General features: G+C 43.9%; 5 protein-coding genes across 5 annotated transcripts; 4 read left to right on the top strand and 1 right to left on the bottom strand.

The window, feature by feature from the left end:
- Positions 1 to 421: 421 nt before the first annotated feature.
- Positions 422 to 779, top strand: V865_003862 (uncharacterized protein; the record flags this gene model as incomplete). Its single annotated transcript, XM_066227649.1, has 2 exons — positions 422 to 581; positions 736 to 779. 2 exons carry the CDS (start codon positions 422 to 424, stop codon positions 777 to 779), a joined length of 204 nt encoding a protein of 67 aa, XP_066083746.1.
- A 1,496-nt stretch (positions 780 to 2,275) lies between these two features.
- On the top strand, positions 2,276 to 3,483 carry V865_003861 (uncharacterized protein; the record flags this gene model as incomplete). The annotated part of the gene is made up of 5 exons (XM_066227648.1): positions 2,276 to 2,440; positions 2,537 to 2,692; positions 2,756 to 3,188; positions 3,249 to 3,312; positions 3,366 to 3,483. 5 exons carry the CDS (start codon positions 2,276 to 2,278, stop codon positions 3,481 to 3,483), a joined length of 936 nt encoding a protein of 311 aa, XP_066083745.1.
- Positions 3,484 to 4,454: 971 nt separating this feature from the next.
- V865_003860 (uncharacterized protein) lies at positions 4,455 to 6,194 on the top strand (the record flags this gene model as incomplete). Its single annotated transcript, XM_066227647.1, has 7 exons — positions 4,455 to 4,538; positions 4,598 to 4,696; positions 4,760 to 4,851; positions 4,929 to 5,176; positions 5,237 to 5,343; positions 5,425 to 5,606; positions 5,663 to 6,194. 7 exons carry the CDS (start codon positions 4,455 to 4,457, stop codon positions 6,192 to 6,194), a joined length of 1,344 nt encoding a protein of 447 aa, XP_066083744.1.
- Positions 6,195 to 6,738: 544 nt separating this feature from the next.
- On the top strand, positions 6,739 to 9,815 carry V865_003859 (uncharacterized protein; the record flags this gene model as incomplete). The annotated part of the gene is made up of 11 exons (XM_066227646.1): positions 6,739 to 6,877; positions 6,953 to 7,043; positions 7,127 to 7,214; positions 7,289 to 7,469; positions 7,540 to 7,684; positions 7,753 to 7,811; positions 7,898 to 7,990; positions 8,050 to 8,138; positions 8,195 to 8,245; positions 8,322 to 9,051; positions 9,121 to 9,815. 11 exons carry the CDS (start codon positions 6,739 to 6,741, stop codon positions 9,813 to 9,815), a joined length of 2,361 nt encoding a protein of 786 aa, XP_066083743.1.
- Positions 9,816 to 10,138: 323 nt separating this feature from the next.
- Positions 10,139 to 12,815, bottom strand: V865_003858 (uncharacterized protein; the record flags this gene model as incomplete). Its single annotated transcript, XM_066227645.1, has 7 exons — positions 10,139 to 10,606; positions 10,705 to 10,962; positions 11,039 to 11,509; positions 11,598 to 11,742; positions 11,844 to 12,359; positions 12,447 to 12,662; positions 12,739 to 12,815. 7 exons carry the CDS (start codon positions 12,813 to 12,815, stop codon positions 10,139 to 10,141), a joined length of 2,151 nt encoding a protein of 716 aa, XP_066083742.1.
- Between the last annotated feature and the right edge of the window lie 47 nt (positions 12,816 to 12,862).

The following is a 12,862-nucleotide window of genomic DNA, read 5'->3' as shown; positions in this document are numbered from 1 at the left end:
TTCACACTCCGTGAAACGTAAGCAGCATGACTCAAGGCAGCACGTGTATCTGGTTCCGCTACTTGACGCGATCAAACATGGGATGAACCTCGCTGGAAGCAAACTGGAATCAAGGTTGAACATTACCAAAATGAGAGTGAACATTGATATACGATACCCTTCCTAAGAGAGGGATACATACACTGAGACGTGTGAGAGACAAGATATCGATACCCACCTTTCAACAAATACACATCCATCCATACAGACCGAACGAACCGTAACAGCTTCTCGAAGACTCTCTTTTCCATTTCCTTATTCCAATACCATGGTAAGTCCCATCATCATTTCAAACCTGGATCTAGACATGAGCTTACCATGCACCTCCTTCTTATTCATCTTCATAACATCGTCCTGCCCGACCTGATATGTTCATAACCAAATGACACAGCCCACCAACGCCGATATCCGACGTAAGAACGCCAACTTTGCTGCTCGTGCACAAGCAGGGAAGAAGACCGTTCGACCGCCTAGATCAGCTACCAAGAGAAGTGTGGGTACTTGGGTGTTGATCGCTATGGGTTTCTTGGTTGTGGGGGGTAGTAAGTGCAACGTCCTTCTGGCCTATATATATCACCCAACATCTGTTCTCGGGAAGAACAATGCTTAAACCAGTTGGAATATCAATGTTCCATCACATATGACATATCATGAATTACGAGGAAAGTGCTGACTCCGAGGCTTTTGCTATAATAGCCGTAGTAGAATTAATTAGGTTGATAGTGTTTGGTTCTTTCTAATTCCAACCTTATTCAAAATATGGTATGTTGTCACCTCATCTTTGAAAGAAGTGCACTGACTCATAAATCGGTACATGTAGATCCTTGAGGTTACAATGAAATTTCGTGAAATTAGATTCCCTCTTCGATTTTTCCCACTCTTAACGTATGATTTTAACGATAATATGTGAACACAATGAAACGATCATTACACAAAGATTTGCTCGTCGTTTGGAACACAGTATGCAATATATTTACAGCTCACACCTGAATTATGAGCAACATTCGATTCGAAATTGGATTTGCCGATATTGTCTATGTTCATCATCTCCGATTTGCCAAAAGGATTAGAGAAATTTTGCTAATACTGTACTTCCTCGAGAGCGTGGTACTGTAACGAGCCTCAATAGAACTTTTTAAACAACGTTGTTTACTATATTTTCGCCTACATACCGAATTGTACGGTATAACAATAAAATCTTAATCAATGACTTACAGTGTCCTTTCTGAGCGCATCCTCAAGTATCTGCTGACTGTCTTGAGAACTCAAAGTCTGCATATCCTTTTGTTGACAGTACTGTACAATGGTCTGATTCTGCCATCTATCTAGGTCATCACGCATACAGAGGCTCGCTTCCAACGGAGTAATAATATTGTATGCACCATAGAGGTGGGCGTTGCTCGTGTTTTGGCAGCACATACATACGTGCATCTGTTGTTATTTTATCTCTTCAGCTCACTTTCTTCGCATGAAAGGCACGCAAGGCGGGCATATGCTGATGATCCTTCACTTTCAAATCTCAAAGACCACTTGTATTGTCCGTTCCGTCATGACATTATTCTTCCGACGTCCTACGGAGAGATAAAGATACAGGCAAGAGCGCCTTTCGAGTTCGAGTGAAAGAATGGCAAAAACGAAAAATCGTATACACATCTTCCTCGGGCCTGACCCTTACCCCACACGTAGGATTGAAATGAGTTATACTTTGATTACAGACAGACAAACAAACAAATCAAGAGACAAAAGAACCCGAAATACATGGATAAGGCACGATCAATGGTTCTCAATGCATATCCATTGGTATAGGATGCGCGTGTTTCGACACAAAGCCAAAGCCACAAAGCCCTTCCTTATTTCGGTTCCGTATCCACACCGGAGCGGGAAGATGTAAAATCAGGATAATCAATCAGTAGGGTTCAGTATGTGTCGTATATCAGGTACGCTGCAAAGCAGGAATCCAGGAATGCAGGTTGGATTGATCGTCCATCCATCTCATCCTTGTTCGTTTCCTTTCGTACCAATGTACTTGACGGAAGATATAGCAAGGTGACACAGTGCATGGTCCTCATACAGTGATATAATGCATATTACCCTTTGACTCTTTCGCTGTACTGTTGATACATCCATGTAGGTGAATGAGACCCAAAACTCTTGTATATAAACAAAACCCTACACTCCGTACTCCTCGTTGCTTCCCCATTCTCATCTTCTTTAATTGATTTTTTGACTATTCGAGATGTCTTATACCAAACCACTCTCAATTTTGTGTCTTGCTTCCCTCGTCGGGATGGTCAAAGGCATGGCATTCATAGGGTGTGTCGATCCTTACAGGTTAAGAAATTATCCTGTAGTTCTCAGTGAAGGACAAGTAGATAATGTAGTTGATCAAAGCAGTTGTCTAGTGAGATACATTTCTTTTTGTCTACTTGAATCGATGAGTCAAAAATCTGAACTCGAGGCTGATGTGTGCGAAAAACAATGCATCTATCTGTAAAAGTCCTACTGTCAGGCGCAAGAATATAGGACCGGTGCATGGGATTCATCCACTAGTACATGTTATTGTACGAGTGAAAATCCTCCCTTTTCGCCATACTACTATGAGACCGCTGCGGATTCTTCTGGAAACTGTGTAGTGGGATCGGGTCATGTACAAGTGAGTGCATTATCACTCGTTGGTCCCTCAGTCTGTGCTGATAGGTACATACGAGTACTATAGGTATATGATGTTCAAACATCCTTTCAATTCCTCGGTTGTCGTGGTACAGACGTTCCCGATGATGCTGTGTTTATCGATTACATCGGATTCGAAGAATGTTTCGATAGATGTTCAGCTTCAGGAAGTACTTATCGATACGCTTATCCTGAACTCTTTACTGCCGGTTCAGGTAGGAACACAGAATGTCAATGTGGTCCTTCACCTTTAACTGCCGATTCTGTGACTTGCAATCTCAATACGAGATATCTATATTATCAAGATATAACTGTTGAACCCAGTGGATTGTCAGATAGGAGGAGAGCTCTTAATAGGTTATCTGCTGCAAGGAGATTAGCAAGAGATCAACCTTTCTGTCCTGTCGGTAACACTCCATGTAGGATACCTGGTCTGCACGGTGATTCGTATGAATGTGTTGATGTCGCTTCGGAACTAGGTAAGCGATAGTTCGATGTGCTGAGAGTGATACTTGCGCTGATGTGACTGAATTGAGTAGAATCATGTGGAGGATGCATGAATGGTATATACGGTTCGGATAATACCACTAGTACAGGAGTAGAGTGAGTATCCCATCTGAATTGAAATAGGGTGTAATTGCTGACTTGCGATATAGCTGCTCGACCCTTCCTGGTGCTGCTTTCGGAGCTACTACTTGCTATAGGGGTTCGTGTCAGGCTTGGGCGTGTGAAGAGGGGTATGTGTTAGAGGATGATCAATGTGTGCAGGTGTAAATAGTAGATCTGATATGGGCTAAGAGTTAATCAGTATCTATATTCTCTCAAGGACATTTTCATATAATCATTTTGTTCTCTCATTTTGGGTCAGAGGTCAATGCATTAATAACACGCTCGATTTCATTTTGCTGCTGCTGAAGGTTTAGTCGCTTGAAGTGGTGATAGTGTATCAAGTTATACATCGTCTCAAGTCATATCATGAATACATACATCAATCAATTCTGCTCACAAGATAAGCCATCAATAAAGAAAAGACAACGATAACTAATCAACTTTCAAGAATAAAGAATGTCGGTCCTTCAGACGTCCTCCCCAAATATCCAACTCAATTTCATCGCGCTTCACTCTATCCCAATAAAGGAATGAGGTAGCACCTCCTATCGAGTCGGGATAAGTGGTTGGAATGAGAACGCCGTATCGATTTGTTTATCATCGAGAAAGACAATTTAGGGTTTGGTTGTACCTAAGAAACAGTTGGTATAGGGGACGGGAACGCGAGACCCTCTATCGAGAGTAGAGAGGGAATCGAACTTTTATGTCCTATAGGTCAAGCAAGAAACATCAGCTCAAGTCTCTCTCTACGTGATTGTACGCTGTACAAGGGTATTGGATGGCTAAGAAATGGACACAGAGGCAATGGTAGTACACTCACCACATAGGATTTTTTGTTCGAAGAGAAGGAACAGGAAAGAAAGCAAGGATAGTTGTAAAATTTATAGGACAACTCGAGAGCGAGTACGTCGGTTTCGAACATTTTTAGCATGACGTGTTGTTTACAGAGCGGATGCATCCTTATCAGCTCTGTCACGCATCGACCTCCTTGACGCGTGGGATCCCACGCACTGCGAATCGGCTTGGTCCGTGTCAACAACAATCAATCAATCACTATTCAAAGGAAATCTCATTCTCATATAAACCCACCCCGTCTGCATACCCTGCTTTGTCTAGTTGAAAGACCTATCAGCAATATGTCTACTTCTACTAGGCCTCGCTACGACTCGATGAAGAGCAATGGATCGTCCACATGGGGCGTGAGACCGCCATCACCTACTGTCAGTGCTTGACCATTCATTCAAGAAGATAGAGATGCTAATCTCTTTCCTTCGGATAGTATTCAACCACCACGACTGGATCGAAAGTGAACTTACCTGAGCATCATGCGTTGATAACGAGGAAGGATCTGAGACAGTCCATTGCATGCTTCGAAGAGGTGCGTCAGCTGGATGACCATGATTTTGCTAGTATAGCTGATCAGACCATTGATCGATGTCAGCTCATGGCAGCTGCTAAAGCTTATCGAAACGCTTTATTGGCAATGTCCTCAGCTACAGCTGCATTCGCTTCCGCTATGGAAGCTTGTTCGAGGTGAGCCAACCATCACCCAATCGCTCCTGTAAACTAATTATTCTTTATCATGCTGATGTCATGCTGTCACACTGTAGAGTCAAAGGATGCCGTTCTTCCAACTCGGCATTGGCAGGAGCCTCTGGACTTCAGTATCTCGTGTCAAATCACGAACAAATCCTTGCCGATGCTGTCTATCGTCAATTCGAGATACCATTATTAGAAGCACTAGACCATTACAAGCTCGTTACTGCTGATCGGCTGGTGGCATATGAGAAAGCACTTCATGAGCAGAGCAGTAAGATTAGGAAGACCGAGGCGGAGAACGGCAGAAGGAGGAAAAGAGGTAAGCTCGTCGATTCGCGTCGATGCATTGGTCAAGCTGATTGTGATTCGGTTGGAATAGATCTACAGCAACTTAGGCAAGCTCTGGCGGAAATGCAGAGACAGGTAGATGAGTTGGATAGTATGAAAGCTGCTTATCATGAGGAGGTGCTTGAAGGTGAAGATGAGGTGAGTTTCATCCCCACACTATAAGCTGATGTTCTTCTCTTCCTGTTACGACACTGGCTGATTATTGATGTACAATCATAGATTTGGGATACAGTATTGAACAAAGTCGCATTCGTCGTTCGAAGTCAACTAGATTTCTACGAGAAGATAGCTGGTAAAGCGAGTGATCCAATACTAGAGCCTTTGGTGATGTCCATACCGGACCCTTTCGATTCGTATGGTCCACCGAAAGAAGATGGTCAGATATTTAGCGTCCTTGCTCCGTAAGTCATACCTTTCACCTGTACTACACTTTGGTCTCGCTGATAAGTGCTCATAGACTGGGCCTCTTGGACTCAAGCGCCCCTCAATCACCAACGCCTAACTTACCTCGTACGGGTCCTTCTACTCCTGCGAGGTCTTCATCCCCTACCAAGCCCACTGCTCTTGCTACAAGTACGACGACACCGTCGAAAGCTGAACCTACCACTGAAACTGTCATGGGTCAATTGGACGGATGGCTAGATTCGAATCATGATCGTGAAAGGTCTGGTAGAGCAAGAAGGGAACTGAGCATTATAGAAGAAAGAGATGCGGCTAGTGTGATTGTCAGGGATGACGAGGTGACCAGCCAGGTGGTAGTGGATGACGAGGAAGATACCGCTGTGCCCGGTGCCCGTCCAACAAAAGAAGCTCAAGGGGAAGAAGTGAAGGAAAATAGAAACTGCGATGGCGAACAGGTCAATGGATATTCGGTGGAAGAGGATGTGGACGAGTTGGAAGACGACGATCGCGTCAACGGAAGCACATCAGATACCGGAAAGACGGATATGCCGCCGGATACCGCTGAACCAGACCAGGACAAACCGTAGGTAGACCTCGTAGTTTCGTCAAAAATCATTTCTTCCTTTTTGTACATCCATGTCGGACATTATTGTGATTTCTCTCTTGGGTTTTAGGGGTAGTGTTCATGCTTCTATGGTCATAGGCTTACTCGTTGTACATTGCTTGCTTGATGCATGTCCAGTGGTATACATGTGTTGGCGGTGATGTCCGCTATTTTTGGATGTTTCACTTTGTGTCTGTGCGTCAGAGATAATCTGAACTGATTCGAATGGAAAACGTCAGTCCTGGTGTGCTTGTTTGCCACCTACTTCATATAACATACCACTTACATACCTTGATTCACATACATCCTACAGCACCTCCCTCTCATCGTCTCAATTGGGTCTCAAAAGGGGGAGGGTGATTCAGCGAATAGCGTCACTTGATGAACAGGCAGCCTGATAAATCTCGTCCCCACACTGGCCAAACACATCAACTGCGCTTCGTGAGCCTCTGCTTGACTTGACTATAGTAACTTGGAACATCGTTCCTGTCTTCCAAGGCTTTAAACCGCTTGGTCAGACACTCAAGATGTCCTTACCCAACTTTCCCGATTCTCCCCATCCGCCTCCAACCCACTCTCCTATCGTCTCGGAATTACCATCTTACGGCGCAGGAGATCATCTGCCAGTATGGCTATTAGCGCTATGTGGATCTTTCACTGCCGTAGGTGAGTAGATATGTGCTCTTCAAATACTCTCATGCAATTACTACGAGCTCAGGAGGCTGATGTCCGATATGGTAGCTACGGGAGTATCAATCATGTCCATCACACTTCAGTTGAAGAACTATAGGAAACCGATGTTACAGAGAGCTGTAGTGAGGATCATGGTAATGTGAGTGGGAGTGATATCAAAAGCATGTCAGGTCTTTATTACTCGTTCATAAGCTGACGAACCTCACTGCATTGAACTTATAGGGTACCGTTATATGCGATATCATCACTTATAGCTATATTCTCATTGGAAGCTGCCTTCTTCATCGATGCTATCAGAGATCTATATGAGGTGTGTATACCATTCCTTCCGCGTCAGAATCAACTTTCCTCCTCTATGCAATCAAGCTGAATTTGTCTGACTAGGCATTCGTGATATACACTTTCCTCCAACTCCTAATCACCTACTTGGGTGGTGAACGATCCCTTCTCATACTGTTGCACGGCCGACCACCTATCCCACATCCATTCCCTGTTAGTCTCTTCCTTCGTCCGATGGACGTTAGTGATCCTTGGTCGTTGTTAAGTCTGAAAAGGGGTGTTTTACGTGAGTGGAACAATATCCGTACACAGCCTGCCTGAATATAATGATATCGTACTGACTATTGATATTACAGAATACGTTCAAGTCAAACCATTGCTCGTCCTAGCCACTATCATCCTCAAACTCACGGGCAAATATAGAGAAGGTGATTTCGCGATTGATTCGGGATATACATATATCAGTATAGTCTATAATACCAGTATCTGTCTGAGTTTATAGTGAGCTGTTCTTATAACATCGCTGAGATATACCCCAACTCACCTCATCACGTTGTACTGCCACTCAGCTGTCTAGCGATGTTTTGGGTAGCTGTCAACAACGATTTGAAGCCTTTCAGACCCGTCCGTGAGTCTGACATCATTTGTCGACCCTCATGTCTACGGAACTATATCAAGCAAGATGCAAAGCTGATCATCCGATTGTCTCATTAGCCAAATTCCTCTGCGTGAAGGGAATATTATTCTTCTCTTTTTGGCAGTCTATCGGAATATCTTTCTTGGTCGCTGTAAAGGCTATCAAAAGAGGTAAGCTTTTTGACATTGAGATTATCTTCTCGATGGCTTAGCTGATTTTCTCTGATTAGTCGGTCCTTATACCGATCCTGAGCATATGTCCCTTGCCCTGGTAGATTCTCTAGTCTGCTTTGAGATGCCTATCTTCGCTATTGCTCATGTAAGTGAAGTTTCTCTTATGGCAAGTCGCCGTTATTGATCAGCAGTCGACATTAGCAATATGCTTTCCAAGCTAGCGATTATATCGATCAACATCATATTTACGCTGTGAGTTCACAAATATCCTCGCTCAATGTCAATGTCCCGAAAGCACCGACTGATCTCATCTCATTCCCCTCTGTAGGCTCGACTACCGTTCATCTACGCTTTCCGTGATGCCTTCGGCTTCAAAGACGTATGGGAAGATACGAAAGACACGTTCAAAGGTCGAGGGGTATCCTATCAGGCTTACGAACCCGCCGAGGGCGGATTACACTATGGTCTAGGTCGACAACGACGTATACGAGCGGGACTCAGATATTCCAAAGGTGGAAAAGCGAAATATTGGATGCCTATGCCAGGGGATGAAGCTCGGAACAAAGGCGAAACTGGACCTTTGTCTGCTCTCAAGCGTCGAGTCGATGTAAGACTAGCTGCTAGAGAGGGATACGCGCCTTTGTTGCCTCAACAGGCAGCTAGAGTTGTAAGAGATGATCCGAATGGCGTACATGAAGGTACATTTGGAGGAATATTCGATAGTGACTCTTCCGATTCGGACGCTCCTTCCATTTCGTTCCACTCGGTCGACGAAGACGAAGATACGCTTTACGAGAGAGCACGAAGGATTGGATATGCTGGATTTCCCAATGTGGACGTGTCAAAGGAAGAGAAACAGAAAAGGCTATGGGAAGCCGAAGAAGGTATCTTGGCTGGAAAGTGGAATAGATCATACAGTAACGATCTACTCAGACCGCCTATAGGCGATAGAGGTACTTCGGCAAGTTCTTCGGGAAGCAGGCGGAGTGATAAGAGTCGAGGCAAGGGCAAGGGCAAGAACGATAAGGGCAAGGGCAAGAAGGCCGTTTATGGTGCATGTGAGTTCAAGCCATAGCATTATGTGGGAAGAGAGGCAAGCTGATTCATGAGGTTGATTCGCTATTTAGGGGCAGATAAAGTCACTCAAGTTGATCGACAGCCTCATACACCCAACGGCCATTCTACTAACCCATCAGGAGAAGGGGATTGGCTATATGATGGTGATAACGAACGGCCTGATGCATGGCATCATCCTTCAAATAGTGCGCATGAAGGGAAAAAAGGAGAAAATCAGAATCAACTACGTTGGACTAGGAAACAATTACATAAGATCAAAGCAGTATCCGATTCGCTCAAAATACCTCACCAAGACGATAACAATAACAATCCTAGCAAATCACCATTCTCTCTAGGTGAAGATGAAAGTTCAGAATCAGAGATAGATACGGACGATTCAGTCTCCCCTGCATCGTCTTCCAAACCATTACCTTCCGATGCGGTCGACCTTGTGAAAGATGATTTGAATGCCGTGGAAAAAGCGAGAGAGAGGGAAATACGTCGGGGTGAACCCCAGACCAAGGCTCCAACGCATGTGTATAAGAAGACTTTGCGGGACTCGAATGAGCAAAAAGGAGAAGGAAGGATAGAAGGTATAGAGAGAGTTTACATCTCACATGATGACTTACCTTCATCATCGACTGAAGAGAATGGCAATGGCGGTGGGAACGATAGTGAGGTGGTGGAAAGAGTCGAAACTTCAATAGCGATTAGTCCGCCGAAACATGCCATGAGTCTGGATATGGAGGATAATCCTTGGGCATGAACTTTTCCGGGATCAAAATCATATTTATAGATGGGTTTAAGGGCTATTGTAAACTGTGTATTACTGTTTTCACGTAGATTATATACTATATTGTACAATTAATGATTCGATTTATGGCTATGTGGATCAAATAATGTCTGAACGTGTAATTGCATAATGAAGAAATGCATGATAACCCAAACTTACAACAACATTACAATGCTACACAAGACTTAGCTTGATTTCCAAGGAATGTAAAACAAAATTCACTACTCAACTCCCATCTTCTTCCAGATCAAATCGATTACTCAACAGCGATCCTTGTCGTTCACGTAATAAACCATTTAGTCCAAATCATCGAACATCCCTCCACCATTATTCAACTCCATCTTCCTTTTCTTCTCTTTCTTCTCGGACTGTATCTCTTTCTTGAGAGATTTCCATTCAGTTCCTCCTACATCTTGCTCATCACCATTCTCCTCATCATAATCGTCATCATTCTGACTTTGTTTTTTCTGTTTCTTACTTGCTCTCAAACTCTCTATTGGTCCTACTGTACTTTCTGGATCCTCAGCTTGTTGAGCTTCCCACTGAGCTTGTTTCCTCTTATCTCGCTTATCGTGTCTCTCCTCTTTCTTTACTTTACGTTCTTTCTGCTCTGACCAAGCTTCTCTCATTTGAGATTTTATCTTTCTCTTAGCTCTAATCTCTTCCAAATCTTTTTCACTTTTAGCAGATTCATTGGATTTCTTTTCGAGGGCTAGTAATCGAGCGGTTTCTCTGGATTTAGAAGCGTATGCGAATTTATCCCACTATCAAATCGAACAAATACGATACGAGTCAGCTTTGTCTGCTTCTAAACCAGATATTCAAGTGAGGGATATGTGAGAAAAGTTCGAGTATAACTCACATCAACCTCCTCATCTTTCCAATCTAAACATTCCTTCTCTTTCTCCTCCACATCCCCTTCTTCTTCTTTGATCTTCTGTATCCTCCTCAATTCAACGTCCCTCTTCTTCTTCCATTCCTTGATCTCGGGCATGGCCGGTAACCTCAATAGTCCATAGGCAATTGCTAGCCCATGAAAATCAATATCTTGTAATCTGAATATAAAAGACGCTTCATGTTTGGTATATGCCCTAAGGGAGGATACGAATGCTTTTGCACCCTACAATCCCAATCATACCACCATCAGCTAATTTCCAAAGCAAAACGCAGGAATGGGAAAGGTTATAGACACTCACTTTATCTGCTAATTCTCTATCTGTCAATATCGATTTCCTAATTTGCGCTAATAGCTCCAAAGCACCTTGATCGAGCGATGAAGGTATTTCCGACTCTTCTAATTCCGAATTCAAGTAATCTTGTTTAGTCAGAGGGATCTTCCGCACAGCCAAGAAATCTATATAATCTTCTTCCCTGCCATTACCCAATAACACAACAGCTTTACCTCTCCTGCCTGCTCTTGCTGTCCTTCCAGCCCGATGGGAAAAACTCTTGGGATCCGTCGGAGGATCATATTGAATGACCACATCTATATCTGGGAAATCAACTCCACGAGCAGCTACGTCGGTACATAAAAGTACGGCTGGAGCAAGGTGCGAGGAAGGGTGATTGACGAAATTGGACAAAGCGGTTTCTCGGATTCGAGGTGGGAGATCACCATGGAGTGAGGTTAGATGGTATGAGGATAGGGGTGGGAGACGTGATAGGATCTGGTAAGAGACAAGTTAGCATGACCAGATAGTTTCCTATATTCATGTTACCAGATTGGGAAAATAATGTTTATGCTTGAATACTTACTCGGTAAAAGTAGTCTACAGCAGCACAAGTGGAGAAGAATACCACGAACTTGGCAGCTTCATTCTTGTTGACTTCGGATCGAAAAAGTCTGATAAGCTGTAGAGTCTTTTCGGCCTGTCGACATATAAGATATGTGTTTTGCAATCTATACGATAACCATATCGTGAGTCTTCCCTTTACTATACCCGAATAACGATCCTTCTTTCAAGATGCACTATCATAGAGATGATATCCCAGTGCACTCACGCAGTAGGTGTCCTCCTTTCCTTGACCTCTTCGCCTCTCTTCTTCTCTTTCAGATTAACCACGATCCTGACTGGATTTCTCAGACCTAGACCAATGATCTCTTCAACCGCATCCGTCATAGTCGCAGAGAACAAATGTGTTCTACGCTGTTTCGGCAAATGTCTCATGATCCTCTCTACGTCCCTTCGGTGATCTGGACTAGATAATAGCCTATCTGCTTCATCCAATACCAATACATCTAACTCTGAAACTTTCACCACGGACATACCCCTAGGAGAGAGGAGGAACGAAGCCAGTCGACCTGGTGTTCCTATCAGGATATTTGAGCCGAGTGAGAGGAAAGTTTCGTACGGTGTTGGTGTACCGGATGTAACGAGGATAGGAAGGGGGTATAGTGGGTCTGCCGGAGTTGGTGGAGGCGATAACTGATTTTCGCCATCGAGGTCTGGATCGGGTTTAGGGATGAGGGAAGATAGGAAATGATGGAAAACATCGTGTATCTGAGCAGCCAATTCTCTATATTGGCAATTCATACGTATGATATCAGTACTTCATACTCTTATCGGGTTTAATCCACCGGAATTTCATCACTATTGGACTCACCTTGTGGGAGCAATAACCACAGCTGCCAATTCGCCTTTCTTATATTTCCTCTCTTTCCTACTTATCCTCTCCAAGACGGGAATGACGAATGATAAAGTCTTTCCTGATCCAGTGACAGCTTCGACTACACAATCTTGATTCTTGATCGCTCGGGGTATCGTACCAGATTGGACTGGGGTCATCTTGCTGAATCCCATTCTATCGATCACTTCTATGCTATGACATAACGATAACAATCAGCTTCGGGTGGATCGTGACTAGGTCTCAAAGCGCACAATGATGATACACTCACATCCAGGGTGACAAGGGTGGGTTGATGGAGGACCATGATGCTCCGAATGCAGGAGCAGCCCCTATTGGTCTGTCCATAGTGGGTTAAATGGGCTTCGAGAGTCGTGGTCAAGCTTCACCTGTCT

Source organism: Kwoniella europaea, chromosome 1 (assembly GCF_036810445.1).
Source record: "Kwoniella europaea PYCC6329 chromosome 1, complete sequence".
In the NCBI taxonomy this organism is placed as follows: domain Eukaryota; kingdom Fungi; phylum Basidiomycota; class Tremellomycetes; order Tremellales; family Cryptococcaceae; genus Kwoniella; species Kwoniella europaea.
The sequence above is the reverse complement of the archived record's forward strand: the minus strand, read 5'-3'. Positions and strand labels throughout refer to the sequence as shown.